At 34.4% G+C, this 21942-nt stretch overlaps 1 protein-coding gene across 1 annotated transcript; it reads left to right on the forward strand.

Moving 5' to 3' along the window:
* The first annotated feature begins 17943 nt into the window (after nucleotides 1-17943).
* On the forward strand, nucleotides 17944-19296 carry LOC100379011 (beta-1,3-galactosyl-O-glycosyl-glycoprotein beta-1,6-N-acetylglucosaminyltransferase-like). The gene has a single exon (XM_002734251.1). The coding sequence runs from the start codon at nucleotides 17944-17946 to the stop codon at nucleotides 19294-19296; it is 1353 nt and encodes a 450-aa protein (XP_002734297.1).
* The last annotated feature ends 2646 nt before the right edge of the window (nucleotides 19297-21942 follow it).

Here is a 21942-nt window from a genome sequence, read left to right on the forward strand (position 1 = left end):
ATAATAAATGTAACAGCAGAATACGTCCTAGCACAGTCACTCTACTAGGAGAGTAACTGTGGTCCTAGTACTAAACTAAGTGACTTCTAAAGACTGAATGGTGTTTGCGAACTTCGTATTAGTTATAAACCGACGTTAGCTTCACGTTTATGTCACCATGGAAACAGCCAAAAACATGTTGCTTGTTTTTGAGTGGAGCGGATCGCCAACCAGCCTACCGGCTTGTTTTGTTATAGTAGTGTGTATTTTACTTGCATAACGATTGTTGATGTATTTGACGAGTGAAATATAAATGTGACGACATCTTTGATATGGGAACGTCATGCTCGGGGAGCATAGCGAAATTTGAAAAGGGGGTTGTGTCATGATTTATATTTCAGCTTAATGGTGGTTGCCATGGCATCTACTGATAGAGGTTAAATGACAAGGCCAGTCAGCTTAATAGTGGTTGCCATGGCATCTACTGATAGGGGTTAAATGACGAGGCCAGTCAGCTTAATAGTGGTTGCCATAACATCTACTGATAAAGGTTAAATTACTGATAAAGGTTAATGATGAGGCCAGATGTCGAACTAGTTGAAATCAGCCGAGATATCTCATGAGTTTGCAACTTTTTAAGATTACAGAGTACGGTGGTCGTAATCCTAAACTAATGTTGTTTGCGATTCTAAACTCATGCGGTATAAAATAATTTATTGATTTGTCATGAAATGAAAAATGTTTTTGAACATAAAACATGCATGTGTAACTGAAAAAGGTAATATTACGAGAAGTATTTATCAAATCATGTCTGTCCTTTCCATAAACATGCAGACATTTGCATAAATAAAATCTTATATAACACCTATTTTGTGATTAAGTTCTTCACAATAATCAAGTAGAAAATGAATTTAATTTCTAGTATATTTTGTCAGGCATGCGAAAACAAACCAGCTATAATAATACTTGGAAGCTTCTAGATCTCAATAACCGCACACATGCTGTTCAGTATATACGTAAATACAATTTTATTTATTTATTTATTTATTTATTTATTTATTTATTTATTTATTTATTTATTTATTTATTTATTTATTTATTTATTTATTTATTTATTTATTTATTTATTTATTTATTTATTTATTTATTTATTTATTTATTTATTTATTTATTTATTTATTTATTTAGGCAAATATGGACAAGAACTCAGGAACGCACTTTAGGGTGTCCCCAAATGAATGAATGGATTGCTCCAAATATTGAGAGGGTGATATTTTTCACTGATACATATCACAGAACTGGGTATATATTCTATTGAACAATGGTGCAAGGAATCTATTAAGCACATATTAAATAGCAGGTATTGTTGGTAATCCACAACCCCGAGGGGAAAATAGACGTATAATAGTGCCCGAATTAGGCCATGCAATATGTGTTTTATAACACATTACACGTTCATACTAGGAACGTGCATAGATCGACTGCCGTCTTCTACTCGATGTCTGCTAGCGGTGTCCCGATTGTTCACAAAACGATGTAAAGACGCTTCTAGAAAACTTGATTGCGTCCTTCGTCTTCGGTGCATCCTTATTTTCAATTGTGTCAAGCTTCTTCTGAACTGAAGCTAAATCGTTCAGTCTTTCGAGGCGGACCATCGATGTCAGCGACCGAACTAGCAGACGACATATTGGAAATCACACGATCAGGTGACGAGTGACGTCATTCCCGGGCACTAGTTGATGTACTAGTCTCCCTAGGGAATTAGTAATTTCCCTGGCGCTACTATGGTATTTTAGCCGATAACACGTGATTCTGTCTTGACCAATTACAGTACAGTATTAACGAGTGATGTGTTATAAAATATATTAGTATGTCTCAATTAAACATCAGCACTACATCCTGATCCTGACTTGCAGCACACACGACTTGCGACTTGACATGATTGATAACATCATGTACAAGGGGTTAATTTTTATATCATTTTTTGCTAGGTTGGGGAAAGGGTCATTTTAAAATACATTCAGGTACATGGTCTGATAGTAACCGTGCTGTCGTACATGTTGATAGTGTTTATTTTGAGAAGTATTTTAACAGCTTTTCTATTTTATTTATTCAATTCCATATTGTCCAATATGAAAAATGTGTTGAATGCGTGTTATTGTTTGCCATATTTTATATCATGAACATAAATTTCAGATATTCGATTGGATTTGAAACCAGCTTTGCAATAAAAGTATTGGTGCACTTCTATACATACTTTCTGTGTGTGAATGTTTTTATTTGAGATTTTAAACTCGAATTTTAGCGCTGAAAATGTATATCCCTATGGAAGTAGTATCAGCCATTCTAATCTCGATTGTAGCGTCAATGTTGATTTAAGATATGCAAATGAGGCTATGTTTGAATAACTGTAAACAACACATGATTTTAATGATAGAGGCACCCGGCCTTATTGCGTTTACAAGCCCTTTTCATCTTTGAACTGGTTACCACAAAACTCAATTCTACATACTGTTGCTACTGGAAGAAAATACAGTCATACCAACCGAGGTCGTGACTGTACTAATATACATGGTATTATACTAATCAAGCAAAACAAGGTAGGCAAGTGGTCCATAAAATCATCATTCAAGTTCTCCTGATCATGGCGGCGGAGTAGTTTATACCAAACCTACCCTTTCATTAGTAAATGAATGACTGCTTACATGGGCTAGTACATCAGATATCTGTATTGTATATCTGTGTTACAGTAACATATTTAGTAACTTTTAGAGAATATCTGAATCGCCCATCAATTTTAAACAGGTTCTCCCTCTTGCTATCCTAGGATAACAAAACATTTCATGAAATATATAATAATTACAAGTACGAACTGACCAATCGAAAACATTCCCGAAAGCCCTAACCCTAACCCTGATTATCTCAGTATCAAATGCACCTGTCGCAAATAGTTGACAATTTGACAAGAGACATTTTTATGCAGTGATATATTTTTATCGCGGATTTTTATTTTTATGGACGTCCGGAAATTATGTGAAAATGATTGCTCGCCCATTCACCTAAATTATATTCGCGAGAAAAGGTATATTTGACACCAATCGAGAATTGTTAAATCATAGTTAAACATCAACTGAATTTATTGATCGAAGATCCGACGTTTTCAAATTTCTTATTACGCGACAGTCTACAAGGCTTATTCAACCATCGTTTTATGGGATACCATGAACTTACGTGGCCGCCTCGAGAAAATAGAGCAACACAAATCCATTGTAAGGTGCGACAAATGCAAACAAACTTTGCAATTAGATAATAATTTACGCCCGAGGACAGTAAATGATACATAATATTGTAACAGTTTTATGACTTTCGGTACAAAGTACGGTACCTGTGTGCTACGACTTATGTACACATTTTACCGCTGTGACATATGCTGTGACAAAAGTAGATTTGCAGTCAGTATATCGCCTTGCTTTGGTTAGCTATTTTGGATTCAGTAATACGTATGCTTCCAAAAAAGTTAATTTGTCAAATATCTTGCCAATATTAATTATCAAAACCCCTTTCATCTTCATTTTAATATATGTTTTATTCGACACACACATGCAACAGTTGTTGTCACATATATTTTAAATCTATACATTTTGACAATGTTTTGAAATTATTTGTTCAAAATTCAAATGAAAATAATATTAACAATACTATTGAAGAACTATACTGACTAATTCCCTCAACTTTGAAAGGATTTAAACCATGATCATCAAAATAATCTCTCACATGAGCAACATACGCAACTGCTATACAAGAAAGTGCAAAAATTATTATCACGATATCACTCGTACGATCACCATATAATGTGAAGATTTGTATTTGCTGTATGAACTGAGTTGACGAAATCACGTCTAACTTGAGCACGAAAAGCACAAAACTGTTCGCGCACTTCAATATGGGCGCATGAATGTTGAGTTCAGAAAACAAATACAGAAACGGGTATTTAATAATAAGGGGAATTGTGGGGTGATTAAAATCAAAACTGAAAATGAATAACTCTGAGCTATATGAAAAATAATTATTTGTTCTTACATGAAAAATGTCATTCCTATCAGGGGTAAATTCTTCTCCACGGGGTTCTCCACACTTGCCAGGGGGGAATCTCGTCTCGTCTCTATATCGCGTCCCCTTGAGGTACGGGATCAGGAAAGTCACTTAAGCTTTACAGTCAAATAAGACACACACAACGAAATACGTTTCAGCTCTCGTCTTAGTCGGTCAATCGAGCACCCTATAAGACACAGCGCCCTGGGGGAAAAGTCCCCAAGACTATCGCAAGGCTGACTCAACAGGTCCGTAGCCAGTACTTTTGAATAGGGGGTTCGAAAACAACAATTATATATATGATGTGAAATGTGGGAATTTTATAATATTCAAAAAGTGTTTTTGAGCTCTGTTACAGACATTTTTATATCGGTTTTAAATTATATTTTATTGGTAAGATATTTCACATAACATCTTTGAACTATTTTACCATTTTAGAGAAGGGGTTTTGAGCCATTTCTCACCTACAGACAAACACATCCACACCATTGATCCACTACGGCAAAATGTTGTACACAAAAAAGACAAGACTGTACGTATCTTAGCATTATTGTTTAAGTATTTTAAGGTAGAAGGCTACTTACGAGTTTTTTCGCTCTTCGCAGATGTTAGCGCACATAAAAGTGACACGATTTCATGTCATAATCTGTCTACAATTATTCATTTTAATATTAGTCAATTTTGTATTATGTAATTTTATTTCTGTACAGGGCCTCAGCCTATCGTACAAAATGTAATGGGTAGAAAAGTGCATAGCACGTTTTAAACACAATACAACATCCATGTAAACATTGGTACTAAGTTAAGCTGAATTCATATTCATCTCGTCGCTTGAAAACTTTTAAAAGATATAGAGCTATTTGTTATATGGTGTGACAGTTTGTGTAGCGACGAAGTAAGCCCAGACTGTCAGTATTTGCATAATTGCATAGGGTTATTGACAAAAGATCAGCCCTTAGATCATTATAAAATGAACATATAAAAACAAAGTGAATTTCATTTTCATGCTAAATTCGAACGTTTCACTGCAAACACTAAACAAATTATTGATCTAACTGTATTTTGTGTGTCTACCTAATTCAACATTTTGTTTATGGCCAAAACAGCGAAAACTCGTCAGTATATATTGTAGTCTATAATTGCTTGCCAATGAATCTCCCAGGAGTACACAGCCTGGATGATTGTGGAATTGAGGCATGCCACTATTTCTTTATTCTTTGAGTAAATATCTCTAAGAAATTTGCAGTATCTCCAACTTGTTTTTCAAACCAGACAATGCCGAAACCATATTTGAACAGGAGATTTTTATGTGGGTTTCCCAAGCAAGTCTGCCGGTCTTGTCTAATCGTTTAAGCATGATATAACATGTTTTGGGGTTTCAGTAATTTTAACCAATATGAGACACAACGCTTGAAATAACCACAGCACAATGCAGCCTTCCACAATCGTCTAACATCGCTACATTGTTTGTACAACTATTAATACTAAGTACCGGGTAGATATCTGCAAAATGTTATCTGTACCCTCTCGATTTCCGAATTTACGTACCCCCATATCGCTACCATAAGAAATAATTGGCACAATGATTGCATTAAACAAATTAAATGCACTAACCAATGGAATACTACCAAGTTTCTTACAGTATGTAAATATATTTGGTTCACTGTAAATCTGTTTTTAGAGGGCGGTAAAAAAATATGCATATAGTGGCAGTTTAGCAGCGGTCTCAATAGACTTCAATGACTACAACTCCTTTTATGAACCCACTAAATATATAGTAAATTTTCTGAGACATCAAAAAAAAAATGCGTAAAAAATATGTTTGCAATTTATGATTCATCGCATAGTTTCAGTGCTGAAGCAACACTGTGGGGGTGAGTTGTTGGCTGCAAGAAGCTTTTCAACCTATACAACTCTTCGGCATTTTTTTAATGATATGTTCAACCCGTAGCTGTACAATATTGTTCAATAAGATAGGCTACACGTACTAATACAATAAGTTAACTACATTTGGCTGATACACTTGGAACAAAACAGTATATATGCCATCATTAACTTGAAGAATACAAAACTAATGAACCGAACTAGGAAAGTACAGTGTGGTGTTGTCGTGTCAATCCCGTTCGATCCTCACACTTTACTAACTGAGCGAACATTAGCACAAGACAAAGTGTCCTATTCAGGACCACCACATCGTTCAGAGAGTGACTACCATTACATTATTGTTTCAATGTTGTTTTAATATTTAACATCAGGTGCTTGAACGCGATCTTCATTACACCATCGCGGAAAAACCGAATAAAAGCTTGCCTATTTATAATAACCTATTTGGATTGGCTGCTGTTGAGCTGAGACGGCATAACTTCACGATTGACATTTAAAGCTTGATGCCACCTAAATGCTCATTACTATGCATTACTCATTACATTACTCTGATAGTTACCTCACGGAGTCAAGTGATTTAAACAATGATAATTATTTTAATTAATACTGTTTGTTTTATTATGTTATAATCTACGATCATAAATCTATTCACTTCCAAAATTTACCCCCCGAACCCCCCCCCCCCCAAACTACGGGCCTGCCCAAGACTGATGACGACTGCCTCTTATTGACTGACCTACTTTTACTGAGTGACACACTGTTACAAACGTTTGATTAGTACGGAATGTTTTGGGAAACACTTAATCTGATTAAAATCCGATATATAGGTATAGGCTTTTAAATTTCATTTACTGTCAATTATTTATATTTGAATATATTTTGGGGTTTCAAGTGTTTTATATATCATATCTCGGTCGTCTTAAATACATCTGACTCAATGAAATCTCGTGCAAATCTCGCGTAAGAGTCAAGCAATCAGAGCTCGAGTTACAGACCGCTCAAAATGTAAAGAAAAGAGAAACAATTAAAAAGCTAAGGCACACACCAAACATAGCTAGCGGCAATGAACGTTTACTGACTGAAAACAAGTACCTCGATTCGTTGTCTAAATTAATATGCAAGTGTTTTTCGTTGACTATTTTCCACCTCAAATGAAGCTGGTTTATATTTGATAACATGCGTTGTCTGTTTGCTTTTATCGGGTTTCTAAGTCCTAAAACATATCACAGAAACATCTATAATTAATTAATGTCAGTAAACTAAAGGATATCTAGGCTTTAATGAGTAAAGAAAGAAAAAAGACGTATTGAGCTATTTACAAGACTTATTAAACAAATGTATGAACGCCAAGAACATAATTCTATCAGCATGTTTGTTTTGTTTTTGTGTAGTGAATTCCTGCACTAAATTCTTCTTAAATTATAGTGGATATCTGAAAAACAAAGTTGTTCATTGTATCAGAAACCATAAATTCAATGACAAGTGAAACAACTAACCTCGTATTTTAAACTGAAGTCAGAGGTACTTACCAAATCCAGTTGCCAAGAAAGAAAAAAACTTTCAAAATCTGTTACACACCTAAACAAATACATACGAATACAATACACACACAGGCTGTACACGCAAATGCGCTGATCTTTGAGTTATTTCATTATAATTACACAGCAATAATTTCGAAATCAGTATATTTATTAACATTTTCAGAATTCGAAGATTAATTACAGAATAGACAAAACATTGCTATTAATTTACAATCACGTCATTGAGATGGAATGCATAACCTCCACACTTATGATATAGAGACTGGGCCCGGCCACTCTGGGTATGACGACCTGTTAACACGGAGTACCCGATGACACCAATAACGAGAGAACACGTTCTGCCATGGAAAGCCAAAGCTATTTTAAATTTTAAAATATTATGTTATGTAGTGCATTTATGATATTATGCGGTGCATTTACCTTGTTACGTAGTGCATTTTATGTATTATGTTTTGCATTTATCATAATATGTGGTGCATTTATCGTTGTTTGTTAAGTAGTGGGTTTATAATATTGCGTGGTGCATTTATCTTATTATGTAGTGCATTTACATGATTGAGTAGTGCACCACCACGACTCAACAAGTGGGACTCTAGCCGCGAGCGTACGTCTCGAAAGAGGCCGTCTTTTCAGTTCAGGTAGAGTCAACAGAGTGGTGATCGTCGACTCATGAGAATAGCTACTCGAACGTGGACAATGAATCCTATATTTTTTGTACGACTGTCATACGCACAGTCTATCACCTCTTGGTTATTATTGTCGTCCAAGAATTTACGTCCCAAATTTTGGTTCCCGGGCGCCTCTAATAAATAGGCTATATTACCGCTGGGCTGATCATTATTACTACCTTGTACTAAAATAAATAATAATAATAATAATAATGTATTTTATTGCATCTTTAGAAATATAACATTTCTATTAGTGACTATTAATACAATGTATACTTTAAAATCTAGACCGAGTATATCTACCTGTTTCAATACAAAGGTCATGATTACTCGTCCTGAATTTTGTTGAATTTATACTATGTGAAATATTTGTTAGTGCCAAATATGCCTCATAACTGTACTCCATTTTAAATTTAGCAAAAGTTCCTAGTTTGTTATCATCTGTTGTAATCTGTGTTCTTCAAAGACTGATGTATTTTTGTTGAATACTTGAATGTAGCTTTGACAAATTATTTTCAGAAAGTGAATTTAGATTATTATTTTTAAGGATATTTTTAATGGAAGATATCCAATTATAGTCATAAGACGAATTATTTTGCTCATTGTAAGCCATTTGTGTGATATTATCTTCTGGAAGTTCCTTGAGTCTTAACCAATATTTGAGCATCTATCAATAGGGAATTTGTATATTTGTTGAGGGGTCATTTTTCTATGGGACCTTTATCCCAAATGGTAAAATCAGTAATTTCTGATCCCCAAATTTCAGAACCATATAACATATAGGCCTTTTATTCGAATAAAACAACTTAAAAAGATGAATATCTATGTTATGTAAAACTGTGTTGTTTAGTACAAATAAGGTCTTTGTTGTTTTTTCTGCCAAAGTTTGTCTTGTTCCTGTGATATTCCCAGATGATTTCATCAAAATCTCTAGATATATGTAGCTAGATACAGTTAATGGTTTTTTTGTCATAATACCATTTTTCAGATGCCTTTAGTGAACGGTTACTAAAAATCATGACTTTAGTTTCGGATTAATTTATTTCCAGGTTTCATTTTTTACAAAATGTTTGGAATATGCTAACTTCATTTTGTAAGCCCGTGGGGGTTTGTGACATTAATACAAGAATATCTCCATAAAATAGCTGGATTTAATGGTCTGCAGTCTCAAGAAATATTCAAATCATTAATAAAAAGATTAAATAATATTGGGCTAATCACACACCCTTTGTTTAACGCCCTTCTTAATATTAAATATGTCTGTTCTTTTATTTCTGATTTAATGGCTGCCTTGGTATTACTACAGATATTCTTAATTCATTTGTGAAGCATACCATTTATTCCTGCCTTTAAAATTTTATAAAAAAGTTTTTAAAAAAAATTGTTTTTAAAACAAAAATCTTATCTGTTGTGCGGTCCATAATTTAGAAATTGAGAAAGGACGATACAAACAAATTCCTTACAGTGGAAGAAAGTGCACTGCTGCCGACCAAAATGAGATTTAAGACGAAATGCATTTCTTACTTGAGTGCAAGCTGTATGAAAATGAGAGAACTGAAATGTTGAAGGCAATAAATTTAATAAATTGCAATAACACAAATACCAATAAATTTATTACAATGCTAACAAGCAATAACAGCCAAAAATAACAAAACTAGCAAGCTACATCTATATTATTAGGTTTTCAAGACACATGTCTTGGAAACCTATTGTAATCGTTATGTTTTTTATTATTATTATTCCGCCAGATTTTTCGCTAAGCGCCATTCGAACACCGTTGCACATATCTGGAAAATTTTTTCATATGTTTGTAAAGTTTGATGAGATCTAGTGCATATCCTAAAATGACGCATATTGGTCACGTGGTACGGCGGCCATTTTGAATTTTAGGCGAAAAATGGCATGCTCATTTAAACACCTTTCTGAGGGTCTAGGAGTTTCAAACTTTCGCTTAAAAGAAGCATTGACCCTAGAGCTACGTATTTCATGAAAAAAAAGTTGAACGGTCATGTGACTTTTTTTTCTAGAATTTTCTGAAATATTGTTTTGCATCTCATTTGCATAATTTTGATCGTATCAAATTTCTACGCCATAATTTTGAAGAACATCATACATACTACAGATTAATCAAAGAATCATGCAAGTGCGACCAGTAGTTTTGGAGCAGTTGATTTATGAATATTTTTCACATTTTATATAAAATAGCCAGCAATGTTGCATTATGGGAAAGGGGGGAGGGCCCATTTACGATATACATTGAATTGACATATATAGAGAACTATTGCACATACAAACATGGAACTAACGCTATATTGAAGACATTGGACAAAAGGATTGACCAACATATTCGATGACCATATATGGTCATAGAACTCATTAAATATGCAAGTCTCTAATATCTTCGCCACTGTTGCAAGTAGGAACATTGAACCAATGCTATATTGAAGACATTGGACAAGAGAATTTGTTAAGTTTGATGAGATCTAGTGCATATTCTAAGATGACGCATATTGGTCACGTGGTACGGCGGCCATTTTGAATTTTAGGCAAAAAATGGCATGCTCATTTAAACACCTTTCTGAGGGTCTAGGAGTCTCAAACTTTCGCTTAAAAGAAGCATTGGCCCTAGAGCTACGTATTTCATGAAAAAAAAGTTGAACGGTCATGTGACTTTTTTTTTTAGAATTTTCTGAAATATTGTTTTGCATCTCATTTGCATAATTTTGATCGTATCAAAATTCCACGCCATAATTTTGAAGAACATCATACATACTACAGATTAATCAAAGAATCATGAAAGTGCGACCAGTAGTTTTGGAGCAGTTGATTTATGAATATTTTTCACATTTTATATAAAATAGTCAGCAATGTTGCATTATGGGAAAGGGGGGAGGGCCCATATACAATACACATTGAATTGACATATATTGAGAACTACTGTATATACAAACATGGAACTAACGCTATATTGAAGACATTGGACAAGATAATTGACCAACACAGTCAATGACCATATATGGTCATACAACTCATTAAATATGCATGTCTCTAATATCTCGAGTACTATTGTAAGCACAAACATGGCACCAATACTATATTGAAGACATTGGACAAAAGGATTGACTAACATATTCGATTACCATATATGGTCATAGAACTCATTAAGTATGCATATCCATAATATCTCGAGCACTTTTAAAGATAGCGACATGTACCCAAACCTATACTGAAGACATTGGACAAGAGAATTGTCCAACATATGAGATGACCATATATGGTCATAGAACTCATTAAATATACATGCCTCTAATATCTTAGGCACTGTTGCAGGTAGGAACATGGAACCAATGCTATATTGAAGTCATTGGACAAGAGAATTGACAAACATACCTGATGACTATATATGGTCATATAACTCATTACATATGCATGGCAATAATATCTTGGACACTATCACATATACAAACATGGGACCAACGTTAATTTTGGGGGCTATTGCAAACAGTCATACCTGGCCATGCATTGCATGTGACTTGGCCATGTGCCATGGTCTTGAAAACCGGTCATTGCTGCTATGCAGCTATATTTATTATTATTATTATTACAAAAACCTGCCTGGTTATTGCCAATAATGTTTTGCCTATACTACTTGCTACTGAGATTCCTCTATAATTATTTGAATCATTTATAGCACTTTTTCTATATAGCTGAGTGATCATACTTTCAATATCTGGAAAGAACTTGTGTTTAAAATTAAATTATATAGTTTAGTTAATGGTTTAGTGAGATGATTTTAACTGAATTCAATTAACTCTGGACATATACCATATAATCTTGCTGAGTTATTTGATTTAAGTTGTTTAATTGCCTAATTAACTTCTTTTCTGTTATATTTCCATTATTATGATATTTCTTATGACTATTTCTTCTAGTTTTTTTTTCATTTCGTCTTTTTCCTGTGTTACATTCTCCTCATTAAGCATTTCATAATATTTTAACCAACTTTCAGGAAGAATATAATTATCATTATTCTTATTACAATCTCTCATTTGATTCGGAGTATCCCAGACTTCCTTGGGATTGTTATTTTTCAGGGTAGTTAACTTATTCAACATTTGTGTTTGAAGTTCTTTCTTTTTCTTCTTAATTATAATTTTTTTATTTTTTATTCTTATTATAATATGTTACTCCAGGATTGGTATCATAAGAGAGTTTATTTAACAACTGAGCTGTTTCTATTAGATCTGATTTAACTAATCTACAGTCCCTGTCAAACCATACTTTCTTTTTATTATGTGATTTACTCTAATTTTTTTTCTATTTAATGTTCGCCCGCTCCAGTAATGCTTTGGAAGCTAATCTATCCTGATAGTTAAATACTGTTAACTTATCACATTTCCAGCTATTTGGAAGATCGTGTAATGCTATTGAGTTTGTGATTTTGACTTGTACATGTATCATTTGGCACTGATCTGAATTGCAAGTAAATGTGTGTATTTTGAAATATTCAAAATTTGTAAGTAAATTTGATGATGCAATGGTATAGTTACCGGTTGAGTCTCCAGGCAACCTAATATTAGGAATTTTAATATCAATTTGTTTGCACATCTCTAATAATGTCTTTCCATATGTATTGATAATAAAGTGGACATGGATTAATAACATCCACTATATAAGTGTCTGGGACTGTAATAAAGTTGTATACGTCGCTATGTGTCCCATATTGAACAGGACGCGGCACGACGACTGCCGCCCTTTAAAGTCTCCCTCAAGAATAACGTTTCTATATTTAGAATATTTTGTAATATTATTTTCCAGTCTATCAAAGAAGTGATCATTATTGTGCATTCAGTGGATAGGTAGGTTGTAAATGAAACAAATCTAAATGTCATTAGATGTTTTAAAGAATTAATTCTCAAGTTTGCACCACAATATGTCCTCCTCCTCTTTTGTGTTTTTTTCTCACAACTGAATGGGCATAGTATCCTTCAATATGTAAACTATTTTGTGTGGTAATGTTTCCCCAATGTGGTTGTAATGTTTCCAACAAAGTCAGTGTCATCAAGTTTACTCCCTAATCCTTGAATATTCCAGTATGAAATTGATAGTGATTTCTTTTGTGCGAATGATCTTACAAAGTTGCATCTATGATGTTAAAGCACATTATCCTAATTGGTGGGTAGCCTATGGCTGGCTATGTGGCATACATCTTGGAACCCATTTTTCCTGATGCAAGTATGCGGCTGATCTATCATATGCTGCCGATATTGCATTGGTTGGTAGTCATAGTGTTGGGGTCTGTAAGATCTGTTTATTCCCAATAATGGACCAGTGACATTCTTTATGTTTTTCACTAATTTTCCTGTACCGCAGTTGTTCAAATGAATTGTATCTATCGGGTGTTTGTCAGGGATGATATTATTGATATAGAAAAGGCTTGCTTTTATGTAGCACAATGTTTTCAGTTCTCTATTTAGGTTATTGATTTGTTGATTTAAATGTACATTCTGTCTTGCGTTAAGAATGGATGATATGCAAATCTTGGCATTTGGGTATTTCTTTTCAGCCTGGATCACTAATTATAAGTAATCATCCATGCATAACTCAACTGAGGTGCCATCACTGATTCCAACGTGAACTACAATTATCTGCATGTTGTTTGCTTCTGTTTGTTGGATATATGTATCAAGGTCTTTAATCTTCTTTCCTCTACATGTTCCGATATGTGTATTTCTGTACAGACGATTCTTTTCAATGTTTTTCAGTATGGAATCACCAACAATCATGGTCTGTATGATGGGCATAGATATATTTCTTCTTTTTACCACGAATCTTTCTTTACCTTGTGATGGTTTGGTTGTGTTGTCATAAATGGGAGTTTTATTCTTATTACTTTTTGTAATAAAGTAGCACACTGATTGGATGTCTGTAGCTGGTAAACATGTGTAGCTGGCATAATTCCTGTTAGTTATGTTTGTAAAGCATTGTTCCATCCTTTCAGATCTTCAATCTCTTCATTTGTCATCCTTATTTCATTGTGAATATACTCTCTTTATTAAGTTATTGATTCATTTGTTCCTTGTGTTTGCCAGGTTCATTGCCACAAAAACTTCTTTCAGTGATTTTTTATTCTGCTCTACTGTATCACATATTTTTGTTATTGTTTTCTAAAGTTTATTGACTTTACCTTCAATTTCTGATATATCTGTCTTATTTACTTCTACCATATCATTGTTTGTTGACTGCTTACCATCAGTGATTTTGGATATCTACTTTTAAATTATCTGTTTTGATTGTTGGCATAAAGTGGTAATCTTCAACTGATCATTTATTTCTTCTTATTTTTATTTCTTGACAATTTCAAAGTATATAACGAATATATTTAAACATTTCCCCTAAAGTTGCAGCTAGGTCTGTATTGTCAATAGTTGTTTTATTCTTATTTTGGTTTTTGGAATTTGGTGTTCGTTGTGGTATTTTTTATGGTGTGTAGATATTTTTTAAGGTTGACTTATTTTCTCTTTCTGGTGTTGTGTATTTCACAGCTGACTTTGTCTTTTCTTGTTGTATTGGGTGAACTGACATATTTTGTTGTTATCTAACTCTGGTTGATCTATTGCCATTATTGGATTAATATTCCCATCATATGAGATATCTGCATTACCAGTGGGCTCTTCCTCATCATCATCATCAGAGTGACGGTACTGTAAGTACTAGTAAACAGTCCCGGACATACTAGTAGTCAATATGGGAGTATGAATCAGTTAGGGCCTGAAGATAGCGTCATCACACAGTATTCTATGATTAATGAACAAAATTCACATAACAATCTTATACTTACAAATAATCCGATAATTAAGTTGACAATCCCTAATATTGCTAAATCGCCAGTTGTGAACTTTATCAGGATTCCCACATGAAGTTACACAGATAGAGAAAATGCATCATTCTAAAAAGGAAAAATATAGGTTATTGTCCAGGTTATATATATTTTTATTTCATTGTTGAAACTGAGTTATACATTTGTTTCGTACTATAATTGATCTATATTGGGAAATTGTTATGCGGATTATTAATTTCAATAAACAATATTCAAATATCCTTTACAACACCAATAAGATCATTAATTACAGTATGTCAATATGCAGTATAAAAAAATACATGACGCAACGCCCATTATAAGTGGTCAAATGTTTGAAACTGGGGCATTATCAGAGCATGTGTCTTGTCTTGGAACTCTTGACAAAGCAACTGCACAAATCAAATAGCAAATTAATAGCTTCTATTGATGGTATTCCCAGAATAGCACCAGTTGTTAACAAAAAAAAATCTTTATTATGTGTGGTAAAGTTCTCGCCGGCATTATCACCCGCCCCTACAATGGTTCAGCGCTAAACGCAACCCTAACTACGCATAACGCTACCTGAAGTTCGCATCAACAAAAAAACTTCCCATTTGGACTTCAGACTGATGTTAGACGCCAGGTTCGACATTAGTAGTACGTGGATCTGCTCGCCAGATTTCAGAGTAGTGCAAATCGTAAACCTCCTTTTGTTGAATGAGCTCTCGAGCAGCAACAAAGCTAGACTGACAAAGTCTAGACTTCTTTTTTGTTTTACAGAAAATATATATAATTGATTGTCAATTTAGCCTTTTTAACGTGATCGCAAAAACTAGCGTGACTGCGAAAGAAATCCCAACAGGACGCATCTGCAGACGACCCCCTGAGTTGGAGTGAAAACCGGAGCGGAATCACTCCGGTGATTATGCTAATTAAAAGATGTTGACTAGCATTGACAACGAATCAAAGTGCAGCTGTATATGTCATATGTTAATGCACGTGACCTTTCACTTCTGAGGTCCCGGCGATTTTGAGAATGTTGACATTTAAATCGACTTGTTTTCAGTAAACATGGATGAAAGTATTGCCGTTGCACTTAAAAAAAGTTAAAGTATCCATCTCTGCGATCGAATCGAATCAACCTTTAAAAAGTCATGTTTACTTTCACACAGCCACACATGAATAATCAATGATATCATGAATAATTAATATCAATCAAATGCCCGCTGATGCGCCCAGTCGGGATTTCTTTAGCGGTAAGGTTAGTTTTCGCGATCATTATTAAAATGACAGTCTACAACAAAGCCAGAACCATGCTGTCTCAATTTTTAAATACCATGACGTCACACAGCTAATTGTGACAATCGTTAATTGGCCCGCGACACCTGACATTCTTCACACAGATACTCGTCCAGTTGTCCAAGGGTGACATCGAGGTAAATTAACAGGACGTAGTTTCTCTTTGTATAGTGTCAAATACGTCTACCTACTGGGCTACAAAACCAACCTCTGTTATTATACTATGACAATAAATTAATAGATACATAATTACATCTCACGTGTATAATTCATAATTAGTTTCTTAAAATATGATCCAAATGTCCCATGACATCTATTTTTCTAATGAATAATACCAATATCAAAATGTTAGTAAAATATTGAACAGCTATTGAATCACACAACCAAACAGAGTTATATTATTAATCACATTGCACATTAATTGGATATCACACCAGCAAACTTGTACACTTTTTATTTTGACTAGTAAGTCATGTGATTTCCGTATGTCGGTTCCCTGCAGTGATCAGGTTATCACGTGATCTAACTCATTGTGATTTATGATGTGATCAGGCTATTATCACGTGGCTATGTGACCAATAGTGGATATTCCGCCAACTGCGGGATCTCGCGAGAGTGAGATTACGCCATAGCTACGGTTGCTGGCAGGTCAAGCTTTAGAAAATGGGATCGTGCATGTAAACCACACACGCGACTCGGCAACATTTAGAACTGATTTTCGCAATTAATTGATCATGGGTGCTTTTAAAAAGCTCACAGTCCCGCAGCTAAAAGACTCTCTTCGCAAATTATATAAAGAATATTCTAGTTTCGCTGGCAAAATCAGATGACCAATTATGTTTAGGCCATCACATGTGTTGTTGCGCAACACAATAAATTCAACCTTGAAAGAATATTATCTTGGAACTATAAATGTACAGGAATTCGTCCTTAAATATATTCAGGTTATTGAGCCAACAATATTACAATGTAACTATTTACTATCTACAATCTACTTACTCAGAAACATATTTGAAATGAGTTGTATATATAATATGCATTCTACAGAATATTATATTTAGACAGGATTTACTCGTCTATGTGGTACATCACACAGGATTCGTTTCTTAAAAAAAACACAACATTTGACGTTTTAATGTACACTGACCATAATTCAATGATTGTGAACTAGGTAATTTCTCTGATTCACATTATCTATATTGCTTTGTACTAGCATTTCCCAGGCTACACATTTGTGCTAATCTCTGAACTGTATATCATCACAGCATGTATAGAAATAAATAAATTAATATTAAATAATTAAAATTATGTTATTAATGGTGTCTTATTAACAAACTATGCACTGTCCAAAAAAAACTTGTTCTAGAATTTTGAGTAGATTATTTAACACCCTGCCTAGTATTCGCATTTCACGACGCTGGGTGTATTGCACTGGCATACTTGTGCATTAATGTTGTTTTGATAAAATCATATACAAAACACAAGATACACGAATGGCATTACTGTCAAATATTAGTGAATGACTAATCACACATTTAACCTAATTATTACAGATATTTACGCGTTCATTACATGAATACGTCATCTCATTAATTTCATGTTTTATATTTTCAGGTTACCACAATCCCTAAATTTAATAATGTTGCAAAGGTTTAAGTGGCTGTTCGGTTCATTAGTAGTTGTGTCAGTATTGTTAATATATTGGCGGGAAACAAATGGATCGAAAGAAAAAAGTAATTCAGTTTCTGGGAACCACGGAGGCACTGGTGTGCATGTGCAGTATGTTTCGAAGGTGAACATTGAACCAGTGAAAATAATTCGGTATACTAGTCCTTTTCCGAAGTTGACAAATGGAGTCCAGTGCGCTGATATCATGCAAGATACTAATCATTCTATGCAGATAAATACGAAGACAAAAAAGGCTGTAAAAGTAATCCTCCCTGATAAAATATTTCTAAATTTAACAACAGACTGCCATTGGTTTGCACACAGTCGTGGATACCTGAGTAAACCAGTCTTGCAGGAGGAGTTGGAATTCCCGTTAGCATTTGGTATACTCGTATATAAAACTGTTCACCAAGTTGAGCAGCTGTTGAGAACAATTTACAGACCACATAATATATATTGTATTCATGTAGATAAAAAGGCTGCTACCATTGTACATGATGGTTTGCAAGCCATAGCAAACTGTTTTGACAATGTTTTCATTGCCAAACGTTTAATGAATGTGGTTTGGGGAACAATCACAGTCGTCGAAGCAGAACTAAGCTGTCAGTCAGATACACTGGAAAGGAATAAAAAGTGGAAGTACTATATTAATCTGACTGGACAGGAGTTTCCGTTGAAAACTAATCTCGAAATTGTAAGAATATTACGCGAATTCCACGGTCAGAACGATATCATGACATCAAGAAGTCTATTTGTTGATCGTCTTTTCTATATTCATGAAATAGCTAACAACACTTTAATAAACACTAAACAGTTAAGAAAGGAAGGTTTGCCAGATGATATTACTGTGAAAAAAGGTGAACTTCATTGCGCTCTCAGTCGTCCGTTTGTTGAATACATACATCACAATAAGCTTTCTCATCAGTGGTTTAAATGGCTTAATAACACCAGTTGCCCAGATGAAAGTTACTATCACAGTTTGTCATTCTCACCAGAAGCTCCAGGGGGTCCTGGTACCCGCGACGTGGAATTTATCATTTCTCGAACAAAGAGCTGGAAACACTTCAATCAGCCTTGCAAAGGGAAATATGTGCGTGATGTTTGTATATTTTCGTATCAGGATCTTCCACGGCTTTTCAAAGAACCACATCTCTTTGCTAATAAATTCCACGCTGACTATGACGGACTCGTCTTGAAGTGTTTAGAAGAAGCTATTGACAACAGAACATACAACCCGATCAAATTAAACATTGGTATGTACAGAAAATTTGTGAAATTTCGATTGTTGAATGAAACCAATCTTGAAACGTGGATGTTGAATTGAATTAAAGTGACCGCGTTCCATATGAAATATTGGGGGGGGGGGGTCATAACATTAAGATAATACATTTTGGGGTATTTAGGTTATGTTAGCCCATAAATTGAAATTGTTGAAAAGTAGACACCAGAAAACATGAGAACTACGGAATGGAATCCAACAAAAAATTATATTATATTATATTTTAGCATTTTGATTGCAGGATTCAAGTTGGTAAGATTATGAAACACATATTTACTGACTGGAATAATTAGCTCACATGATTATATATGATCAAATAATAGGGTACTAGTAGTTATGTGTTTGCATATTATTCTCTGTAACAGAGTATTAGTTATGCATAATAATTAAATCACATGATTATATATGATCAAATGATAGGGTACTAGTAGTTATGTGTTTGCATATCATTCTCTGTAACAGAGTATTAGTTATGCATAATAATTAGATCACATGATTATATATGGTAAAATGATAGGGTACTAGTAGTTATGTGTTTGCATATCATTCTCTGTAACAGAGTATTAGTTATGCATAATAATTAGCTCACATGACTACATATCGTAAGATGTCAGAGAACTAATTATCATAAGGTCGATAAGAAATAGAACTGCAATCAAATGTCATGACACATTCTTCTGTACAACATTGAGATGATGTTCATTATAGATCATTAGCTAAAAATTCCATGACCATTCAGTGACAACCGAGTAGCAACTGCTCGTGAGGGGACTTGTTGACAACACATTGTTGTCATAGCGACATCATGTACGCACATTTAATTCACATGAGATTGCAGTATTATTTAGAATCAACAACATGCATATTTAGGGTAGACATAATCAGGAATTGTATAAATAGATTGTGTACTAATTGTGTGCAGCGAGGCGTTACCTCAGTTTACCTTTTGGATGAATAAAGCTGGACTATCTGTAATGAACTAATGTGAATTCCTTTGGGTCGAATCTGATATCTCTTGGTGTAAGTGTTATCAGCTAAGTGAGTCAAGTTCCCCGAACACACCGCTATACTGATTGATTCCACTGCAATCATTATGGTTTCCAAACATTATAATATGTTTCTGGAATTTGTCTTTCTATGATAGGAAGACCAGTTGTCACTTTTAAACTGCAGCCCCGTTTTTTTGTTTCAAAATGACCTACACAAAATTAGTCGGTCGCGAGCCGACGGACCAGCATTAATTGACGACACTGGTATTGGTACAGGATTCGCGCTTTAAAGAATTAGATGAAGTAATCTACACCGGTTTGAAACCGACTGTTTTTTGAATAGTTGTAGTGAAATTCAGATCATTGAACTAAAACAGACATAAACTCTCGTGTGTTTATTAGTTGGTAAATATGCAAATTAACTGAGCAGATTCATTCAAAACCAATATAAGGCATTCTATCGTGTATTCATCAGTTGCCTTCTTGTTACATTGTAGTTTCTTTGTTGTAACATCGCCATAATAAACAGTGTATTGTTTAAATGTACATTACGCTTCCTTTATTATACTCTACGATCCAATGCATGCAGTTTGAATCTGATCGAATGTGAGCGAATATCACCCACATTAATGAAGTAAATCCAGCAATTAATTTTATTGGTCAAAACACAAACCTAACATATGCAATCAATTGTATAGTGGCTGGTAATACACAGTCGACCGTCTAGCATTAATTGCAAATGATAATAATTCCCGCAGTTAACTGAATCGGCTAAATATCATTTTTGCACTACGGACGTAGAGCAAAATGCTGGAAATGGTTGCCGTCTGTGGCGTTTGCTCGAGCGATTCGCTCAAGATTCAGTAGGGTGTTCAGTACTAATGGACGTTTCTATTTGTTTTCGAAAATATGTTGACTGAGACGACTTCACAAAGTTATGGCTAAGAACAAGCTTTATAAAGTGAAAAACGGGCACGCAATAACGCGTTCGCGTGAAATGTTTTTGGCACTGATCTCACCCCATAGGGATCTCCATATTATGCATTATATTTAAAGCGAACCTAAATGCGGCCTTAATTTATAGTTGTGTATATTCTAAACTGTATTCGAAATAATATTGCAGTGGTTTAATTTTGTTTTAATTATAACTGTAGCTTGGATAGGCATTTGAAGTGCTTGCCATGGAGGCCATTCATGGAGGGGAATAATTAACGAACGAACATATTTAACATCCGGGTACTTTTCAAAGCTATGACGTTTTAGTATCTGATCGCATTCGTATACGCCATTGTACATAGCCGTTCATGCTGCCAAGCATTGTGTTCTATTAGTATAAACTCAACTTTTATATGCACAATGTGCTTTTTAAAACTTGGGTTAGAGCCTTATGCGTTTGAAACACAGTATTCTGAGAGTGAAAGCCCAATTGCGTTAAAGTACCGTACTTCCCCGATCGTAAGCCCCTCCCGAGTATGAAGCCCATCTCTATGTTTTTACTTGGTATTTATTTATTGGTTTTTACTGGGCGTCGACGATATTCTTTAAAATATGCGTGTAAAAGGTGTGTTTCATTTCATAATAATCGTGATTGGCATGTTAGTTTGGTTCATGCTTTTAGTTTTATGAGAAAACTCGCATTAATTTCAAGTTCAGAGTACATGGCGAACGTACACAACGTGATTCGCATCGTTTCTATTCTGTC

Source organism: Saccoglossus kowalevskii, chromosome 13 (assembly GCF_978046115.1).
Source record: "Saccoglossus kowalevskii chromosome 13, keSacKowa6.1, whole genome shotgun sequence".
Lineage (NCBI taxonomy): Eukaryota > Metazoa > Hemichordata > Enteropneusta > Harrimaniidae > Saccoglossus > Saccoglossus kowalevskii.